The sequence below is a fragment of the Salvelinus namaycush genome, chromosome 24, assembly GCF_016432855.1.
Source record: "Salvelinus namaycush isolate Seneca chromosome 24, SaNama_1.0, whole genome shotgun sequence".
Taxonomy (NCBI): Eukaryota; Metazoa; Chordata; class Actinopteri; order Salmoniformes; family Salmonidae; genus Salvelinus; species Salvelinus namaycush.
In genome coordinates this window covers 3,772,358-3,793,219 of record NC_052330.1, presented here as the reverse complement: position 1 = coordinate 3,793,219, position 20,862 = coordinate 3,772,358, and the positions used below count along the sequence as shown (strand labels likewise).

Here is a 20,862-nt window from a genome sequence, read left to right as displayed (position 1 = left end):
ATATTTTGGGTTCTGATGGAGTACGACAGTTGAACTAAGCTCATGGGGAATTTAAGTTATATTCTTCAAGAATCAATGGGTATGTATCATGCATTTTAAAGTCCAAAAATGGATGCAGTGTCGCAGATTGGGAATCGAAATAGAATGCCTATTGCTCTGCTTTCAATGACCTGACATCTGGATAAGCATGTGTAGATCTTCCGATGTACTGTAGATCTATGCCACTGTTTAGATCACCGTATTCAAGAACAGCTCCATGACTCTAAATTGTAGGTTTCTGGCCCCATCAGTTGTCGGTCTTTTAGCAGGGCTGTGGGTGAGTCCTAAACGGCACCCTATCCCCTTTGTAATGCATTTTCTTTTGAACAGGGCCCAGTTGGAATAAGAAATAAGGCTCCATTTGGGACCCATTCCTGAGTCATTGAGTGAACTGTGCTCACAGCTACACGCCTATCTTATGTTACTGAGCTGGTTTGTATTTAACAGATGTCTTAATACTTTGGCTACAGTGGGTAAGAAAGTGTTACCATGGGTTCTGTTGAATTGAATGACTTCCCCCACAGGTAGGCTCCCATAAATGGGACCACTAGGTGTCACTGTATGACAGGGCAGTATTAACACAGCAGTATTACACATGCTAACAATAATCGTGGTCCAGACTGAAGGCAGTTAGTTACGTTAAACAGTTTGGCTATGAATATGAATAGATTCTCAGATCATATGGTTCAGTGGATACCAACATGGTGTAGCTAGATATGTCAAAATCTTATCGAAACAATTAGTCAAGGGTGAGCATTCAACTATTAACATTCTTAACAAGGCTTAAGAATGAGAACTAATCCTATAAAATTATTCAAACTAAATTGTTTTACATTTTATTTAACCAGTTGAGAAAAAGTTCTCATTTACAACTGTGACATGGCCAAGAAAGCAAAGCAGTGCGACACAAACAGTTACACATGGGATAAACAAACGTACAATCAATAACACAATAGAAAATCTGTATACAGTGTGTGTAAATGGAAGAGGTAAGGCAATAAATAGGCCATAGTGGCGAAGTAATTACAATTTAGCAAATAACACTGGAGTGATAGATGTGCAGATGATGATGTGCAAGTAGAAATACTGGGGTGCAAGAGCAGAAAAAAAGAAATATGGGGATGAGGTAGATAGTTGGGCTATGTACAGCTGCAGCAATCGGTAAGCTGCTCTGACAGCCGATGCTTGAAGTTAGTGAGGGAGATATGTCTCCAACGTCTGATTTTTGCAATTCGTTCCAGTCATTGGCAGCAGAGAACTGGAAGGAAAGGTGGCCAAAAGAGGTGTTGGTTTTGGGGGTGACCAGTGAAATATACCGGCTGGAGCGCGTGCTACGGGTGGGTGCTGCTATGGTGACCAGTGAGCTGAGATAAGGCAGGGCTTTACCTAGCAAAGACTTATAGATGACCTGGAGCCAGTGGGTTTGGCGACGAGTATGTAGCGAGGACCAGCCAACGCGAGCATACAGGTCGCAATGGTGGGTGGTATAAGGGGCGTTGGTGACGAAACGGATGGCACTGTGATAGACAGCATCCAATTTGCTGAGTATAGTGTTGGAGGCTATTTTGTAAATGACATCGCCGAAGTCAAGGATCGGTAGGATAGTCAGATTTATGTTTGGCAGCATGAGTGAAGGAGGCTTTGTTGCGAAATAAGCATATTCTAGATTTAATTTTGGATTGGAGATGCTTAATGTGAGTCTGGGAGAATTTACAGTCTAACCAGACACCTAGGTATTTATAGTTGTCCACATATAAGTCAGAACCGTCCAGAGTAGTGATGCTACTCTGACTCAAGACCTGGGTTCAAATACGTTGAGTGGTTGCTCTAGCCTGCACGTAGTGCCAAATGGGCAGGATTTACAGTTATGTCTATTCTATCGGGGCCCGATTCAGACTTAAGGCGTACATTTCAGTAGTTAGTATTCCGACTTAACTTCTGCAGATGCGTAATAGGCATGATTCTTACATGCGCCGAAGACAATTAAACCGCTTAAAACCCCACTTTCTGGCCAACAGATTTTCAGTAAGTATCTGAAGCCATCCCTTTAAATTGTGTACTTTTTAATTCTAATTTATGGCGAGAACGGTTTAAAATATTAAGACAATGTAAACTAATGTCTTCACCAATTGGTAGATTAAAAATACTGATCGTGTATATTATTTAGGGGTTGAGTCATCCTGGAAGTTGACATTCATGACATATTGGAAGGTGAGAAGTGTACAATAGGGGTTGAACAGTAGTCGTAATACTCAACCCTAATAATCTTCAATAATGATCCCGTTATGACAATGGTCCAGTCGTAGTGAACCAGGCTCCAGGTTTAAACTGCTACCTATGGTCTGCGTTCCGTAATGATTCAAATCAGCCACGTCCCAAATTGCGCAACTAAATAAGTAAACCTAATATGATCCACCATTGCTAGCTATCCTCAGGAACAACCACATTAACTTGAGGAAAGAAATGTAAATGAACAAGTCAGTAACATGTAGGTTTAACTGACGATGGCTACCGATAATGACTAATATTTAACGAAACATTAAGTCTGGGGATAATTAAAACAAATAAACTAGGTTTGGTGCTATACTGTCATTTGCACATGGCTACAGAAGCCTATAGCTTGGGTTTCAATTTCATTCCAAGTTAAGACAAGCATTTCATAAACCTCTGTGGAAGAGATGACATGCTTCATGTATGACTGGTTTCACATGTCTCCAGTGTTAAAATGGAGCCAAAACAATTAATATTTACAATCCTCTTAACCAAATGGCTTACTCATTTACATAGCACCATTCTCTAATTGACAAGCGCTATTGCCTTTCAGGAAAAAGGTAGATGTTCCACTTGGAACTGACAGGTTGAACGTTGTTCAACGATTGTGTAAGGGGCTTAATATAGTTGTATTCCAGCCACTAGGGGGTACTCGGGTGAAGCACATGGGAAATAAAGAAACCGTTTGAGTAAGAATGAAAAACAAGACTAAACGGCTGTTACCTGTGCTGAAATGATTTAAAGTGAAGTAAACCGTACTTTTCGCGTTGTAGTTTATATAAGCTCATTGGAAGGGTAACAATTGCACAGAAGGTTTTACACTAAGGGAATTCAGTCAGAATACAATGCATCTATAGACACCATGCATTTGGTTTCCACTCCCTACAAATAGCATGCTATTATGCTTAAGTTAAAGGTGAGAATAAATGGAGACAAATGGCATAAGGAATTGCATCAGAATTTCCCTTTGTCAATTGAGCTACAGTAGGCAAGTGTAATTAAGCACAGAGAAAGTATTAGAAATGACTAATTCATGACACAATGTGCAAACAAATCACTTGCTCAAAGTGAAAAACACAACAAGCACATTCCATGGGCCAAAGATACTTTTATTTCAGGTGTTAATATCCATCCGCAAAGATTGCATTTGATACAAAATCCTTCATCACGCAGATGAAGACTCATCTAACTTTTGTGCCACTAAACGTGTCGGGCAGAGTGCATTTCCTTGATGTAGTTAAGACTGTTTATGGAGACAAGGGGGATATATTGGTGACGAGGTGAGAGGTAAGAGGTTAGAAGGTTTGAGAGAGAGCGTGTTCACTTCTGGTCGGGCATCAGGTCGTTGAAGGACTGGCCGCCCTCCAGACGCTTTTCCATCTCAACAAGGGTCTTGACGCCGTCGACAACCATCTGCACCAGCTCCACCTCGGAGAAGCCCAGACGGTCTGCGTTGGAGATGTCGAAGACACCGCCTACCGCTGCAGTGTCCACACCACCTGGGAGGGGGTACCAAAGAAAAGCTGAGCCAAATGGTGCTGGATACGGTTGGCTTCTCCACAACTAGGGGTGATCGGCCAATCCTGCTCCTGGAGAGCCAGTGGGTATGCAGGTTTTAGTTCCAGGCAGCCCTACTTTAACACCTTTCAGCTACTGTAATCTAAGTCCTGGGGCCTCCAAAGTTGCATATGCACAAAATACACAAATATGCATGCTCCAGTTCCCTCAAAAGTGAGCATTTATACAATGGAATTTGACATGAATGTGCTTAGCTTCCTGCAGCCTTTAGACCAGGGTTCCCCAACTGGCAGCCCATGAGTGGTTTGTCTTAAGTATTAGGTCCATGCAATCCAATCAAGCGCAGTTTAAAAGGTAGAACAGAAGGTTCACCTTTTCAACTTACATTTTAGGGTACTGCACATCTTAGCCTACTGTAATTGCAAATGTATCACGTAAACAATATTTCATTAATAAACATAATTGTCATAACCATTACAGAATAAGCTTTAGCCTACAAATTACCATGGGCATCCCTCATTTAAATTGGGTTAGATAAGCTATTATTTGAAGTGTTTTGCTCTATGCATCAGAAAAGGGAGTGTGATTTATAATACAGTAGAATGCAAATGAACAGAGTTGACTTTTTGCTTTGAAGTGTGTAGACTACCACTAAGTAGGCCTACTGTAGTTTAAAATTCAACAGACAATGTTTCAGAATTTGCAGGCAGTGCAGTATATTTAGGGTCGGGAAAACTAAACAACCATGTTTACAGGTCCTCAACAATTTGCAAATCGTTTTTCAGGAACTGTCAGAGCAAACGTAACTAAAAGTTTAAAACATTCTGCCAACACCTCCAGAGAGACATTTGATGTAGTTGACCATTGCCTTTGGAAACCGCCTTGGCCTAATTCCAATACATCTAGAGAGACGTGCTGTGTTGTCACCATAAAAAAGGGAAAGATGGGCATTTCAGGCAGTGTTTTAATGCTTGTTCACACATGCAGTTTCAGGACAAGTCTGATTTATAACGGGCGTGCACGTAGTTTATAAATCTCAGTACTTTTGTACGTGTGCAGTCTTTTCAGAAGTGGTGTACAGTTATGAGGCCCGAGGAGCAGCTATTTAGCCAAAATAGGAGTAGGGCTGAATCAAAATCCCACAGCAGTGTAGCTCCCCAGGAGGAGAGTTGGCCATCCTGGCCCTATTCAGTGGACAGTTAACTTCTTATGGCTGCAGGGGCAGTATTGAGTAGCTTGGATAAAAGGTGCACAGAGGTGCCCATAGTAAACTGCCTGCTCCTCAGTCCCAGTTGCTAATATATGCATATTATTATTCGTATTGGATAGAAAACACTCTGAAGTTTCTAAAACTGTTTGAATGATGTATGTGAGTATAACAGAACTCGTATGGCAGGCAAAAACCTGAGAAAAAATCCAAACAGGAAGTGGGAATTCTGAGGTTGGTCAATTTTCACAGCCCCTATTGAACACAGTGGGATATGGATGAGTTTGCACTTCCTACGACTTCCACTAGATGTCTACAGTCTTTAGAACCTTGTCTGATGCCTCTACTGTGAAGTGGGGCCGAAGGAGACAGGTCTACCATGACCTGGCCATGCGCGTTCACATGGAGCTCTGTTCCATCGCACATCTGAAGTCAATGTAATTCTCCGGTTAGAACTTTATTGAAGATTTGTTAAAGACATTCTAAAGATTGATTCAATACATCGTTTGACATGTTTCTGACTGTTACGGAACTTCTGGACATTGTCAGCTTTTAGTGAACGCGCTTCCTGACTTTGGATTTGTTTAAAACACGCTAACAAAAATAGCTATTTGGACATAAATGGATATTACCGAACAAAACAAACATTTCTTGTGGAAGTGGGAGTCCTGGGAGTGCATTCCGACGAAGATCAGCAGAGGTAAGTGAAGATTTATAATGCTTTTATGAGTTTTGTTGACTGCACAATTTGCCGGGTAACTGTATGGCTTCCTTTTGTGGCTGAACGCGGTTCTCAGATTGAATTGTGCTTTTGCCGTAAAGCTTTTTGAAATCTGACACAGCGGTTGCATTAATGCAACCGTATCTTTAATTCTATGTAAAACATGTATCTTTCAAAGGTTATGATGAGTATTTGTGTTATGACGTGGCTCTCTGCAATTTCTCCGGCTATTTTGGAGGCATTTCTGAACATGGCGCCAATGTAAACTGAGGTTTTTGGATATAAATATGAGCTTTATCGAACAAAACATCTATTGTGTAACATGAAGTCCTATGAGTGTCATCTGATGAAGATCAAAGGTTAGTGATTAATTTTCTCTCTATTTCTGCTTTTTATGACTCCTGTCTTTGGCTGGAAAAATGACTGTGTCTGATTTTGCGTTGACCTAACAATCGTTTGTGGTGCTTTCGCTGTGAAGCCTATTTGAAATCGGACACCTTGGTGAGATGAACAACAAGATTACTTTTAAAATGGTATAAGATACATGTATGTTTGAGGAATTTTAATTATGAGATTTGTTGTTTGAATTTGGCGCCCTGCACTTTCACTGGCTGTTGTCATATCATCCCGTTAACGGGATTGCAGCCATAAGAAGTTTTAAGACCTAGTGGAAAGTGTTATCCACATTTAGGAGAATTGTAGCCAGTTACAGCCATGTTGGATTTGTATAACTGTCAATTTAAGTACATGGATTCCGATTCAATTAAACATTGACATCTTGAATGCACAATGGTTTTACCAGGCTACAGTAACAAACATTGGTTAATAAATCAAACGTAGAGAGACTATTCCAGATCTGCTCGACGTTCACTTAATCCCAATAACTGCTAGACAGAATGCCCCATCTACATTTCCTAATAGAATTGGTGTATTGAAAATGTACATACCTGTGCCACGCTTCTGCAGCCTCAACCTCTTGAGGACCTCGCTGAATTTCTCGTGCTTGCTCATGTTGGGCAGCTTGACGTGCACGCCGGCACGCAGCCCTGTGCCCAGGTTGGAGGGGCAGGTGAGCACGTAGCCCAGGTGCTCGTTCCACATGAACTCATGGCCCTTGTCCTTGAACAGGCTCTCAATCTGAAGTGGTCAGAGGAAACAGGGAGGTAAGGAGCCAAAGGTTATACGTTGTGTTGAGAAAGCAACTGCAGTGTTGGGGGACTGTTTAAGTTTAAAAGGTTTCCCCCTTTTTTTGGCAACAGTTTATGACACACCTTTGTGAGGCCTGTGCAGAAGCGGTGGAACACCTCCTTCATATTGCCACCCTTCTGCATAGAGATGACACGCAGATGGTCCTCCTCATTCACCCAGACCAGGAAGGTCTTGCCATCATTGTGCCTGTCAACAAAAATCAACATATTAGTTCAACATTGGCTGGAATGAGACGCCATTATACATAACGATCATGTTTATTCTCACTGAAGGCACCCTCCAGCTGGTACTCCAGTGTAGGGAGAAGTTAGTCATAGACGCTGATCTTGGGTAGATTTAAAAAATAAATCCACCACTAATGGTTAGGATTCGGGGAGGGTAGCTTGTCCTAGATCTGTACTTAGTGGAACTTCGACCCAGAGCCTCCTTTAATTGACTCACAACATCAGAGAACATAACTGCATATCACTATTTTAGAGCAGGGCACGCCAACCCGGTTCCTGGAGAGCTAACATTCTGTAGGTATTCACACTCACCCTAATCTAGCACACCTGGTTCTAATAATTAGATGACTCATAACTGTTCAGGAACAGGGTTGACCACCCCCGTTTTGGAGTATAATGTGGATTGAAGAATCGTAGATGGGGCCTCCAGTGAATTTTGACCATTGAAGACGTCAACTAGCATCCATTTTATTGGCACATGCACCGAAGACAACAGGCGTAGGTAGACCTTAGTGAAATGCTTACTTACGAGCCTATAACGAACAATGCATTTAAAGAATACAGATAAGAATCAGAAAAAGTTACGAGTAATTAAAGAGCAGCAGCAAAATAACGATAGCGAGACTATATACAGCGTCAATGTGCGGTGGCACCGGCTCGTTGAGGTAATATGTACATGTAGGTAGAGCTATTAAAGTGAGAGAACAGTCTATGACTAGGGTGGCTGGAGTCTTTGACAATTTTTAGGGCCTTGCTCTGACACCGCCTGGTAGAGTTCCTGGATAGCAGGAAGCTTGGCCCCAGTGATGTACTGAGCCGTACGCACTACACTGTCAGAAGCCGAGCAGTTGCCATATCAGGCAGCGATGCAACCAGTCAGGATGCTCTCGATGGTGCAGCTGTAGAACATTAAGAGGAACTGAGGACCCATGCCAAATATTTTCAGTCTCCTGAGGGGGAATAGGTTGTGTCATGCCCTCTGACTGTCTTGGTGTGCTTGGACCATGTTAGTTTGTTGCGGATGTGGACACCAAGGAACTTGAAGCTCTCAAACTGCAGCCTCGATGAGAATGCTCGGTCCTCTATCCTGTAGTCCACTTTTTTTTTTATTACCTTTATTTAACTAGGCAAGTCAGTTACGAACAAATTCTTATTTTCAATGACGGCCTAGGAACAGTGGGTTAACTTCCCTGGGATAGGTGGCAGTATTTTCACGCCCGGATGAAAAACGTGTCCAAAGTAAACTGCCTGCTACTCAGGTCCAGAAGCTAAGATATGCATATTATTAGTAGATTTGTAGAAAACACTGAAGTTTCTAAAACTGTTTGAATCCCGTCTGAGTATAACATAACTTATTTGGCAGGCGAAACCCCGAGGACAAACCATTCAGAATTTATTTTTTTAAGGTCACTTTGCAATGGGAATCCAGATTTCTAAGGGACCTTCTTGCAGTTCCTATCGCTTCCACTGGATGTCAGTCTTTAGAAATTGGTTGAGGTTTTTCCTTTGAGAAATGAAGTAGCACTGTTCAGAATGAGGCTCGAGGGAAGTGTACTCTGTTAGAGGCGCGTGACCTGAAAGCTAGCTACACTTTGTTTCCCCTCGGTATTGAACACAGATCTCGTCTTGAATTTGATCGATTATTTACGTAAAAAAAATACCTAAAAGTCGTATTACAAAAGTAGTTTGAAATGTTTGAACAAATTTTACAGGTTACTTATGAGATATTTTGTAGTTGCGTAAGTTGGAACCGGTGTTTTTCTGGATCATACGTGCCAAATAAATGGACATTTTGGATATATATATATATATATATATATATATATATATATATATATATATATATATATATATATATATATATAGACGGAATTAATCGAACAAAAGGACCATTTGTGATGTTTATGGGACATATTGGAGTGCCAACAGAAGAAGCTCGTCAAAGGCAAGGCATGAATTATATCTTTATTTCTGCGTCTTGTGTCGCACCTGGAGGGTTGAAATAGGATTGTCTGTGTTTACTGGGGTGCCGTCCTCAGATAATAGCATCGTTTGCTTTAGCCGTAAAGCCTTTTTGAAATCTGACATGTTGGCTGGATTCACAACACATGCAGCTTTAATTTGGTGTATTGCATGTGTGATTTCATGAAAGTTTAATTTTTATAGTTATTTATTTGAAGCTCTGCATTTTCACTGGACGTTGGACGATATTCCAGAGAGATTAACTGCTGTTCAGGGGTAGAACAGATTTACACCTTGTCAGCTCAGGGATTCGATCTTGCAACCTTCCGGTTACTAGTCCAACACTAACCACCAGACTACCTGCCACCCCTTTGTCTTGATCACGTTGAGGGAGAGGTTGTCCTGGCACCACACGGCCAGTTCTGACCTCCCTATAGGCTGTCTCGTTGCTGTCGGTGATCAGGCCTACCACTTGTCATCGGCAAACTTGATGGCGTTGGAGTCGTGCAGTCATGAGTGAACAGGGAGTACAGGAGGGGACTGAGCACGTACCCCTGAGGGTGCCCTGTTTTGAGGATCAGCGTGGCGGATGTGTTACCTACCCTTACCACCTGGGGGCAGCCTGTCAGGAAGACAAGGATCCAGTTGCAGAGGGAGGTGTTTAGTCCCAGGGTCCTTAGCTTAGTGATGAGCTTTGAGGGCACTATTGTGTCGAACGCTGAGCCGTAGTCAATGAGTAGCATTTCTCAAATAGGTTTTCCTTTTGTCCAGGTGGGAAAGAGCAGTGTGGAGTGCAATAGATATCGCATCTGTGGATCTGTTGGTGCGGTATGCAAATTGGAGCGGGTCTAGGGTTTCTGGGATAATGGTGTTGATGTGAGCCATGACCAGCCTTTCAAAGCACTTCATGGCTACAGACGTGAGGGCAGTCATGTAGGCAGGTTACCTTAGTTCTTGGGCACAGGCAATATGTTGGTATTACAGACTCGGACAGGGAGAGGGTGAAAACGTCAGTGAAGACGCTTGCCAGTTGGTCAGTTCACATCCTGGTAATCCGTCGTGCCCTGTGGCCTTGTGAATTTTGACTTGTTTAAAAGGTCTTACATCGGCTGCGGAGACCGTGATCACACAATCTTCCCGGAACAGCTGGTGCTTTCATACATATTTTAGTGTTCTTTGCCTCGAAGCGAGCATAGAAGTAGTTTAGCTCGTCTGGTAGGCTCGTGCCACTGGGCAGCTCTCGGCTGTGCTTCCCTTTGTAGTCTAATGGTTTGCAAACCCTGCCACATCCGACGAGCGGTAGAGCCGGTGTAGTACGTTTCAATCTTAGTCCTGTATCGACGCTTTGCCTGTGATGGTTCTTCGGAGGGCATAGCGGGATTTATTATAAGCTTCCGGGTTAGAGTCCTGCTCCTTGAAAGCGGCAGCTCAGTGTGGATGTTGCCTGTAATCCGTGGCTTCTGGTTGGGGTATGTACGTACAGTCACTGTGGGGATGATGTCATCGATGAAGCCAGTGACCATCCGAAGAATCCGAGAACATATTCCAGTCTGTGCTACAAAACAATCCTGTAGCTTAGCATCTGCTTCATCTGACCACTTATTGCTCGTCACTGGTGCGTCCTGCTCTAATTTTTGCTTGTAAGCAGGAGGATAGAATTGTGGTCAGATTTGCCAAATGGAGAGCGAGGGAGAGCTTTGTATGCGTCTCGGTGTGTGGAGTAAAGGTGGTCCAGAGTTTCTGGTTGCACATTTAACATGCTGATAGAAATTTGGTAAAACAGATGTAAGCTTCTTTGCATTCAAGTCCCCAGCTACTAGGAGCACCGCCTCTGGGCGAGCGTTTTCTTGTTTGCTTAAGGCGGAATACAGCTAATTCAATGCTGTCTTAGTGCCAGCCTCCTGTGGTGGTATGTAAACGGCTATGAAAAATACAGATGAACTCTAGGTAGATAGTGTGGTCTACAGCTTATCATGAGATACTCTACCTCAGGCGAGCAATAGCGCAAGACTTAGATAACGTGCACCAGCTGTTGTTTACAAAAATACATAAACTACCCCCCCTAGTCTTACCAGACGCTGCTGTTCTATCCTGCCAGTACATCGTATAACCAGCCAGCTGCATGTTGATAGTGTCGTCGTTCAGCCACGACTCCGTGAAGCATAAGAGATTAGAGTTTAATGTCCCGTTGGTAGTTTAATCTCCTGCATTGGTCATCAATTTTATTCTCCAAAGATTGCAGATTTGCTAGCAGAATGGAAGGAAGTGGGGGTTTATTCGATCGCCTACAAATTCTCAGAAGTCAGTACACCCTCTGGCACCTTTCTCTTCGCCTCCTCTTCACGCTAATCACGGGGATCTGGGCCTGTTCCCGAGAAAGCAGTAAATCATTCGCGTCGGGCTCGTCAGACTCGTCAAAGGAAAAAGAGTATTCTGCCAGTCCGTGGTGAGTAATCCCAGTCCTGATGTCCAGAAGCTATTTTCGGTCATAGACGGTAGAGGCAACATCATGTACAAAATAAGTTTAAAGAAAGTTAGAAATAATGCAAATAAAATAAAAAATAATAAAAATTGGTTGGGGACACGTAAAACGTCAGCATTCTCCGGCACCATTTTATCCTTTACGGCACTTTTGCTCCTTCCTTAATGAATACCGACAGACCATGGGAGGAATTCACTAGAAAAGCTGAATGGCAGGAGAATGCCAGACTAAGTCCCTTTATTCATCTGCCATCATGAAAGGAAAGGGAAGCCATTTGACGTCTACATGGAGTAAACTCTGCTGTGGTGCCCGGGGAACTCACCAGATGCCCCTGCCGTCAGGCCAGTCACGGCCCATCCCGGACGCCAACAGCAGGGGGGACACGGGCTTGTCAAACAGGAAGTGGTCGTCAATCAGCTGTTGCTGCTCATCGTCTGTCATGTTCTTCAGGGCGTAATACTGGCCATTGAGGTCCCCATCCAGTGAGGCTAGACCTGCAAAAAATGAGAACTTCAGTGAAACAAGTAGGCCTACATGAGTGGTCATCCTTTTTCACCAAATATAAAGCAAATTGCATATTTGTAAGGATTAGACCAACAATCAAGCAGTTATATTTTTTGCAAAGTGGCAATTTTAGTTAAGGCTTCAATTACACAGTGGGGTAAAGTGCTTAAGTAAAAATACTTTAAAGTACTACCCAAGTATTTTTGGGGGTGACTGCTTTTACTTTACTACACTTTCTACTGCCTCTGATCTGGCAGACCCACTAAACACAAATGCTTAAATTATGTCGGCGTGTTGGTGTGCCCCTGGCTATCTGTAAATAAAAATTGTACTGACTGGTTTGCTTAATATAAATAATTCCAAATTCCTTATACTTTAGTATATTTCAGCAATTACATTTACTTTTGATACTCAAGTACATTTAAAACCACATACTTTTACGCAAGTAGTATTTTACTTTATTTTTCTATGAAGGCATCTTTACTTTGACAATTGGCTACTTTTCACACAACTGCCACTATATAAAACGCATCTAGAATAATGAAGTCTTAACCAATGCCAGTCAAGAGCAGCAAGTCAATTGCAGTGTGGCATGACTTCAATAGTATAATTAAGACAGTTCCACTCAGTGCTGTCAGGGGGCAGTGTCACAAAGGGCATGCAGCAGGACTCGACATTGAAGAGGACAGGGCTCGGATACGCACTTTCGATTGCCATGTTCTCAATGGCACGTCGCTCCCCACGGCTGCAGTGTGGGGGGAGGCAGAAACCGCGGACACTCCTGCCAGTTCGCACTCTGGAGCTCAGGACGAAGTTGGGGTCCAGGTCATCCCCACCCTGCCAAAACAACAACCGTCGTGTTAGCAATTAGCATGAAAGCAAACAGGTATGGACATTTGACATCGACTAAACCAGGGTTGGGGCTACATGGAGGTTTGAAAATAATGCATTGTGTGGCCATTATGCCCAATATGGATTTTCATTGACAAATTAATTTTCAAATTAATTTCCCAAATAGTTGTTGACTCATGTAGGACAACCTTGGGAGTGTGTATGTGGTGAATCAGAGTGTGAGGCGATTCAGAGTGTGTGGACATTGTGTGCCTTTACCACAAGGTTATCTGGGTTCAGGTCGGTCTTGTGTTTGTCTGAGGGCTTGTACCCGCCGTGGCGGTCTTCAATGATGGGGTCCAGCAGCTCCTTGAACACCTCGTACGTCTCCTCGTCTCCGGCCACACAGCCCACCGTCATGATGAAGGGGTGGCCTGGAATAAAACAGGGACAAAGTGAAGGAATAAAATGCCAGCCAATGGTGCCAACAGTTGACACCATCCAAGTGAAAATTTCACTGACAAAATGCTGTCCATTGGTCGTCAGTAATTGGTTTTGGAATTTTATACAAAATTGGTCAGCTGTGCCAGCAGTCACACCGGTCTTAGTTCCAATAATAGCTTTAGCCACCCTTCAGATGCAAACTGCTGTCAGAGTAACATGATCTACAATGAACCCATTGGGCATTAATACACATTTGGGTTGACATTCATAATGCTGTACATGTTCTGATTAAGAACAATGTTGAGGTGACTAAGGTTTGCAGGAGACCTGGGTTTAAAATAATTTGTATTGAATTATTTGTCATTTAAATACTTATTTTCTGTGTATTTGAGTTTTCAAATACATGTATTTAAAATACTCCCAATGTAGGACCCAAGTTAAAATGCATGGGAGTACAAATATATATATATTTTTAAATGCATGCCAATACCTTACATGCATTTCCAAATACATTCCAATACTCAACTACTTGTATTTTAAAATAAAAAACATATATACGCTACTACTCAAAATGTGAAAGTATTTGAAGTAGTATTTAAACCCAGGTCTAGTGTGCATACCGGTACACATCTTCCGCTGGTTGCCGCTTACACTGGATGTTGTAGTAGGGCCTCACAATAGACATGATCAAATGAAAGGCCTACATTACAATTCAAAGTCAGTAATTCTGCTGTTAAATGGACATGTGACCCAACAACAGAGGGGAATAAAATACAAGGCCTCAATTTAGCCTGTAATGTCACCTGCAGACAAATAGTGGACTTGACCTTGCTCAACAAATTTCGTTGGTGATGCTGCTGTGACAAATTGGAATAAATTGGTGTATGGCCATGGGTCCCATGTCAGTCCTAATGCATTGATAGTTAACTGGAACAATGCGCTCGACAAGGCCACAAATAATGAATTCCTATTATTATACTGAACATTGCATTAGTGGCCACATCACAGGCACTTGCAACGGTGACCTTGTTACCAACAGCGGAGGTTTTTCACTCGGTACATGGCTGACATTGCAAAATCCAAGCACCGGATGAGTGGGTAGGCTAAAACCCTCCGCCCTCTCGACGCGGCATAACAGACGGCTTATGACCAATTTGGCAAGCTCGGGCTGTTTACCGGGGTTATCAACTCCAGTTTGAATGACATCATCCACGGTAAATCCACTTGGAGTCTCTTTGTCCCGCAGGTTGGCGTACATGTCTGGAGTGAGCACCTTGGTCATGTGGTTGTTATGTTGGCTGAGGTCGGGGTACTCCTGCTCCGTGGAGTAGCTCATCTTCAGTTTGTTGTGGGTGTCACCGAAAGGCATGACTGCGTTCACCTGTGCGCAAGGATGAAAAGAAGCGATGTCAGTGGTCAAGAGCCTATACCCGGCAAATGAAATAACTCATAGGAACAGGGTCGACAAAGACTTGAGAAGTTACTGTATGCATTGTGACGCAGTGGTAGGCTATTTCGACACCTGGTTTTGAGGTAGCAAACAAATTCCTGCCAGCGTGCCAATTCCTCATAATCCGAGAGGGTACACGCAACATACAATCAGTGCCCAAATATAGTAATTTATTTTCTCTAAAATATAAAATGTCCAACATAAAGGGAATGCATATTCATCCACGTTAATCCAAATATGTAGGTTACAATGCGAGGCCATACTGTTCACATTTGTTTGAAGAAACCGAATGCGTAATGTCCAGCACCAGATAAGACCTTGCAGATAGACCACGACCTTGCGGTCTCTTCCTTGTAAACTGCTATGCCAAACGGAAAATACACCCCTCTACACTAGTTGAGACGATTTTAACCAGGATGAAATATTGTACATGTCAGTTCGATTTAATCGTTTTGCGTGAAACCAAATCACTGACGTCTCCCCATTTCTCTAGAGTTAGATGCGCTTTCCCGAGATGCTGTCTAAAATACCAGTCTTTGTTCAGCCTATATTCCAAACGTTTTGCCATTATCATATAGCCAATACATGTATTAAATACAAAGCACATTAGACACCTAACAGTTCTGCAAATATGATGACATACTTATGCATTTATACAACGTAAAAATAAAAAATAAACCCACCGTAGGACGTTTTTCTTTGGGAAAGACACAAATCCTTTTTCTCGACACACCAAAGCTAATAATGGTGTCCAGAATGAATCAGCTTCGCTAGGTTTTTATATGCCAGAGAGCTCTCCTCTGATTGGATACTATTTAAAGTTCATTCATCCTATTGGAGATGGGAATAACGCAATTGCATATAGCGTCACCGCTGCGATTTAACAGCCGAAACCTCTCAGATCAAGTGGTGCTATCCTTGACAGATCTCTTTATTGACAACAGTAAGAGAGAATTGAATGGTACCAGTGGCTACATTCCATTTATCCGCACTGGGATGGATGGATATTGATTCTCCTAGCAAGCCTGAATGTCACAACACACAGAACCCTGCCTTGCTCATGTAGCAATGTCAAATATGGTCAAATGGGCTTCAGGTAGCCTATCAATCAATCAATCAAGTTTATTTTATATAGCCCTTCGTACATCAGCTAATATCTCGAAGTGCTGTACAGAAACCCAGCCTAAAACCCCAAACAGCAAGCAATGCAGGTGTAGAAGCACGGTGGCTAGGAAAAACTCCCTAGAAAGGCCAAAACCTAGGAAGAAACCTAGAGAGGAACCAGGCTATGAGGGGTGGCCAGTCCTCTTCTGGCTGTGCCGGGTGGAGATTATAACAGAACTATGCCAAGATGTTCAAAAATGTTCATAAGTGACAAGCATGGTCAAATAATAATCATGAATAATTTTCAGTTGGCTTTTCATAGCCGATCATTAAGAGTTGAAAAACAACAGGTCTGGGACAGGTGGCGGTTCCATAACTGCAGGCAGAACAGTTGAAACTGGAATAGCAGCAAGGCCAGGCGGACTGGGGACAGCAAGGAGTCATCATGCCCGGTAGTCCTGACGTATGGTCCTAGGGCTCAGGTTCTCAGAGAGAGAGAAAGAAAGAGAGAACAAGAGAATTAGAGAGAGCATACTTAAATTCACACAGGACACTGGATAAGACAGGAGAAGTACTCCAGGTATAACCAACTGACCCTAGCCCCCCGACACATAAACTACTGCAGCATAAATACTGGAGGCTGAGACAGGAGCGGTCAGGAGACACTGTGGCCCCATCCGAAGATACCCCCGGACAGGGCCAAACAGGAAGGATATAACCCCACCCACTTTGCCAAAGCACAGCCCCCGCACCACTAGAGGGATATCTTCAACCACCAACTTACAATCCTGAGACAAGGCCGAGTATAGCCCACAAAGATCTCCACCACAGCATAAACCAAGGGGGGGCGCCAACCCAGACAGGAAGATCACGTCAGTAACTCAACCCACTCAAGTGACACACCCCACCTAGGGACGGCATGAAAGAGCACCAGTAAGCCAGTGACTCAGCCCCTGTAATAGGGTTAGAGGCAGAGAATCCCAGTGGAGAGAGGGGAACCGGCCAGGCAGAGACAGCAAGGGCGGTTCGTTGCTCCAGAGCCTTTCCGTTCACCTTCACACTCCTGGGCCAGACTACACTCAATCATATGACCTACTGAAGAGATAAGTCTTCAGTAAAGACTTAAAGGTTGAGACCGAGTCTGCGTCTCTCACATGGGTAGGCAGACTGTTCCATAAAAATGGAGATCTATAGGAGAAAGCCCTGCCTCCCGCTGTTTGCTTAGAAATTCTAGGGACAATTAGGAGGCCTGCGTCTTGTGACCGTAGCGTACGTATAGGTATGTACGGCAGGACCAACTCGGAAAGATAGGTAGGAGCAAGCCCATGTAACGCTTTATAGGTTAACAGTAAAACCTTGAAATCAGCCCTTGCCTTAACAGGAAGCCAGTGTAGGGAAGCTAGCACTGGAGTAATATGATCAAATTTCTTGGTTCTAGTCAGGATTCTAGCAGCCGTATTTAGCACTAACTGAAGTTTATTTAGTGCTTTATCCGGGTAGCCGGAAAGTAGAGCATTGCAGTAGTCTAACCTAGAAGTAACAAATGCATGGATTAAATTTTCTGCATCATTTTTGGACAGAAAATTTCTGATTTTTGCAATGTTACGTAGATGGAAAAAAGCTGTCCTTGAAACAGTCTTGATATGTTCGTCAAAAGAGAGATCAGGGTCAAGAGTAACGCCGAGGTCCTTCACAGTTTTATTTGAGACGACTTTACAACCATCAAGATGAATTGTCAGATTTAACAGAATATCTCTTTGTTTCTTGGGACCTAGAACAAGCATCTCTGTTTTGTCCGAGTTTAAAAGTAGAAAGTTTTCAGCCATCCACTTCCTTATGTCTGAAACACAGGCTTCTAGCGAGGGCAATTTTGGGGCTTCACCATGTTTCATTGAAATGTACAGCTGTGTGTCATCCGCATAGCAGTGAAAGTTAACATTATGTTTTCGAATAACATCCCCAAGAGGTAAAATATATAGTGAAAACAATAGTGGTCCTAAAACGGAACCTTGAGGAACACCGAAATGTACAGTTGATTTGTCAGAGGACAAACCATTCACAGAGACAAACTGATATCTTTCCGACAGGTAAGATCTAAACCAGGCCAGAACTTGTCCGTGTAGACCAATTTGGGTTTCCAGTCTCTCCAAAAGAATGTGGTGATCGATGGTGTCAAAGGCAGCACTAAGGTCTAGTAGCACGAGGACAGATGCAGAGCCTCGGTCTGACGCCATTAAAAGGTCATTTACCACCTTCACAAGTGCAGTCTCAGTGCTATGATGGGGTCTAAAACCAGACTGAAGCATTTCGTATACATTGTTTGTCTTCAGGAAGGCAGTGAGTTGCTGCGCAACAGCTTTTTCTAAAATGTTTGAGAGGAATGGAAGATTCGATATAGGCCGATAGTTTTTTATATTTTCCGGGTCAAGGTTTGGCTTTTTCAAGAGAGGCTTTATTACTGCCACTTTTAGTGAGTTTGGTACACATCCGGTGGATGTACATATACATATACATAAACTAAAATGTTGGGCTGTTTCAGGGGAATGTCGTTGTTCTTTATGATGATGCGGACATTTAGTGGCCTATTAATATATATGAATAATGTTTTATTTTCATATTCCAGTGCTTTTGTGTGGCTCATTTGTAATACCGTTTTAACAATAGGCATATTATATGCTCCATGTGGCATATCCCCCCCCCCAAAAAAAACGAGGTAAAGACAGTTTCAGGTTGGATATTCGACGATATTCGCCTGCTAGTTTTCCTTACCTCCACCAACAGCAGTTAGGGACCGTCAACATAGTGACAAATCAAATTTTTCAAATTTCAATAGCTATTTAACCACTACTCCTAAAACTTTAAAAACTGTTTCTAGCTAACCTGATGGCATAGACACACATTGCACACATTTTTTGTTGTTGTCGATTTACATCTCGCACTATTTTAAATGATTTATTTACATTTTTGAATTTCAATAGCTCATTGGTCATATGACCTACTGGACTCAAACAAGGTTCAGAATGTCCACTGACTACCCTTCTATATTACACACCCTTTAGTTTGTCCATTTTCATGTCACACGTTTTTACATTAATTTTTCAAAATTTAGAATTTCAATAGCTCCTTGGTCATGTGACCTAGTGACTTCAAACAAGGTCAGAATGTCCACTCAGTGGGCCTACACGTTGCACACCCTTTAGTTTGTCCATTTTCATCTTACATTATTTTACATGAATTTTTCAAAATTTCAAAATTCAATAGCTCCTTGGTCATGTGACCTCAAACAAGGTTCAGAATGTCCACTGACTATGCCTTCATATCGCACACTCTGATGTTTGTCTACTTTCATCTCATGTTATCAGACTTAAATCTGTAAGCTTTACAGACCATCTACACCAAAAAGTAAAATAGAGTTTTTGACCTAATCGTCACATAACAGCTAACCATTCATTACTGAAAATATAACTATCAAACCTGCATTACAAAGACCCCGCAGCTGAAGGTGTCCAGCTGCATTGTGTGAGTTATTTCCCCTCCTTTCCACTTTATGTCCACCCAGTCGTCCTTTCCATGGCAGGATCTTCTCATTTTGAAGTACTCTCTTTTTTTATGTAAACATAATGGAATTCTGATTAGTTATAGGCAAATAAATACACAGGCCAAATTGGTATGCTGTTTTCCTTATCACTATAATCTAGTAGTAATTTAGTAGTAGAGGTAATTTCCTTTATGCCCCATTTTACACGCAGCCTAAATTATAGGCACTGAACCATTTACAGGACAATAATAAAAGTAGCATATAGGATCCAACCCTATCACAGAGTGAATAAATGTAGAGCGTTTGTAGACTTTAAGAAAAAAATATTAAGAGACAGTTTCATCAGTACGTGCTTAAAGAAAGTCATATCACAAAGATCACAGATGACAGCGCCCACCAAATCTATGACAATAGAGAATGAATTGTAAGCACCAAGGTGTGTTTGTCAAAATAATATCTGAAAATGTCAGTTGTTGAACATAATACTTATATTTGCAATAGCAATTTATGATCTATGCAGTTGAGGAATATTCAATGTACCAACACTACATGTAGGACGGACATAAGACATTCCCATATATAGTGTGTGTAAATGAAGTAAGATTAGGATAGGTAAGGCAATAAATAGGCCGTAGTGGGGAAATAATTACAATTTTGAAAATAACACTGGAGTGATAGATGTGCAGAAGATTAATGTGCAAGTAGAGATACTGGGGTGCAAAGGAGCAAAATAAATAAAATAAATAACAATATGGGGATGAGGTAGTTGGATGGGCTATTTACTGATGGGCTATGTACAGGTGCAATGATCTGTAATCTGCTCTGATAGCTGATGCTTAAAGATAGTGAGGGAGATGAGTCTCCAGCTTCAGTGATTTTTGCAGTTCGTTCCAGTCATTGGCAGCAAAGAACTGTAAGGAAAGGCGGCCAAAAGAGGAATTAGCTTTGCGGGTGACCAGTGAGATATACCTGCTGGAGCGCGTGCTACGAGTGGGTGCTGCTATGGTGACCGGTGAGCTGAGATAAGGTGTACCTCAGAGATTAAAAGCTGCACGGTTGCCTTCCATGTAGGGAGCATTTCTATTAAATATGACATCTTGCTGATGCCTGTATGGAGCTCTCATTAAGATGACTCTCTGAAGCAGAAGATGCACTACCCAACTGGTGTGTTGTTTTCTTTCCCTTTACGTGTGACAGAAACACTTCAAGAAGGCTCAGCATCACTGAAGTCATTCCACAAGAATCCCTAGAGGCCTCTTCGTTCATTACCATGTTCAATGATGTGTTGTTGTTGCTTATCGTGTGTGGATCAGCAAATGAGAAGTGACTGTTTCATGACATCATCACTGGAGTGCCGG

At 42.4% G+C, this 20,862-nt stretch overlaps 1 protein-coding gene across 1 annotated transcript; it reads right to left on the bottom strand.

The window, feature by feature from the left end:
* Positions 1-3,412: 3,412 nt before the first annotated feature.
* On the bottom strand, positions 3,413-15,597 carry LOC120019441 (creatine kinase B-type-like). Its single transcript, XM_038962732.1, has 8 exons — positions 15,546-15,597; positions 14,589-14,793; positions 13,248-13,402; positions 12,842-12,974; positions 11,956-12,127; positions 7,028-7,151; positions 6,704-6,893; positions 3,413-3,809 (listed from the first exon to the last, which is right to left on the bottom strand). The coding sequence occupies exons 2-8, from the start codon at positions 14,779-14,781 to the stop codon at positions 3,631-3,633; spliced, it is 1,146 nt and encodes a 381-aa protein (XP_038818660.1). The 5' UTR covers positions 14,782-14,793; positions 15,546-15,597; the 3' UTR covers positions 3,413-3,630.
* Between the last annotated feature and the right edge of the window lie 5,265 nt (positions 15,598-20,862).

Excerpts from the sequence above, each read along its gene's own strand:
- LOC120019441 (XM_038962732.1), bottom strand. The coding sequence starts at position 14,781 with ATGCCTTTCGGTGACACCCACAACAAACTGAAGATGAGCTACTCCACG. Across the intron at positions 12,128-12,841 it reads TGAGAACATGGCAATCGAAA|GTCTAGCCTCACTGGATGGG; the intron begins GTGCGTATCCGA and ends CATTTTTTGCAG. Across the intron at positions 7,152-11,955 it reads CCTGACGGCAGGGGCATCTG|GCACAATGATGGCAAGACCT; the intron begins GTGAGTTCCCCG and ends TTTTGTTGACAG.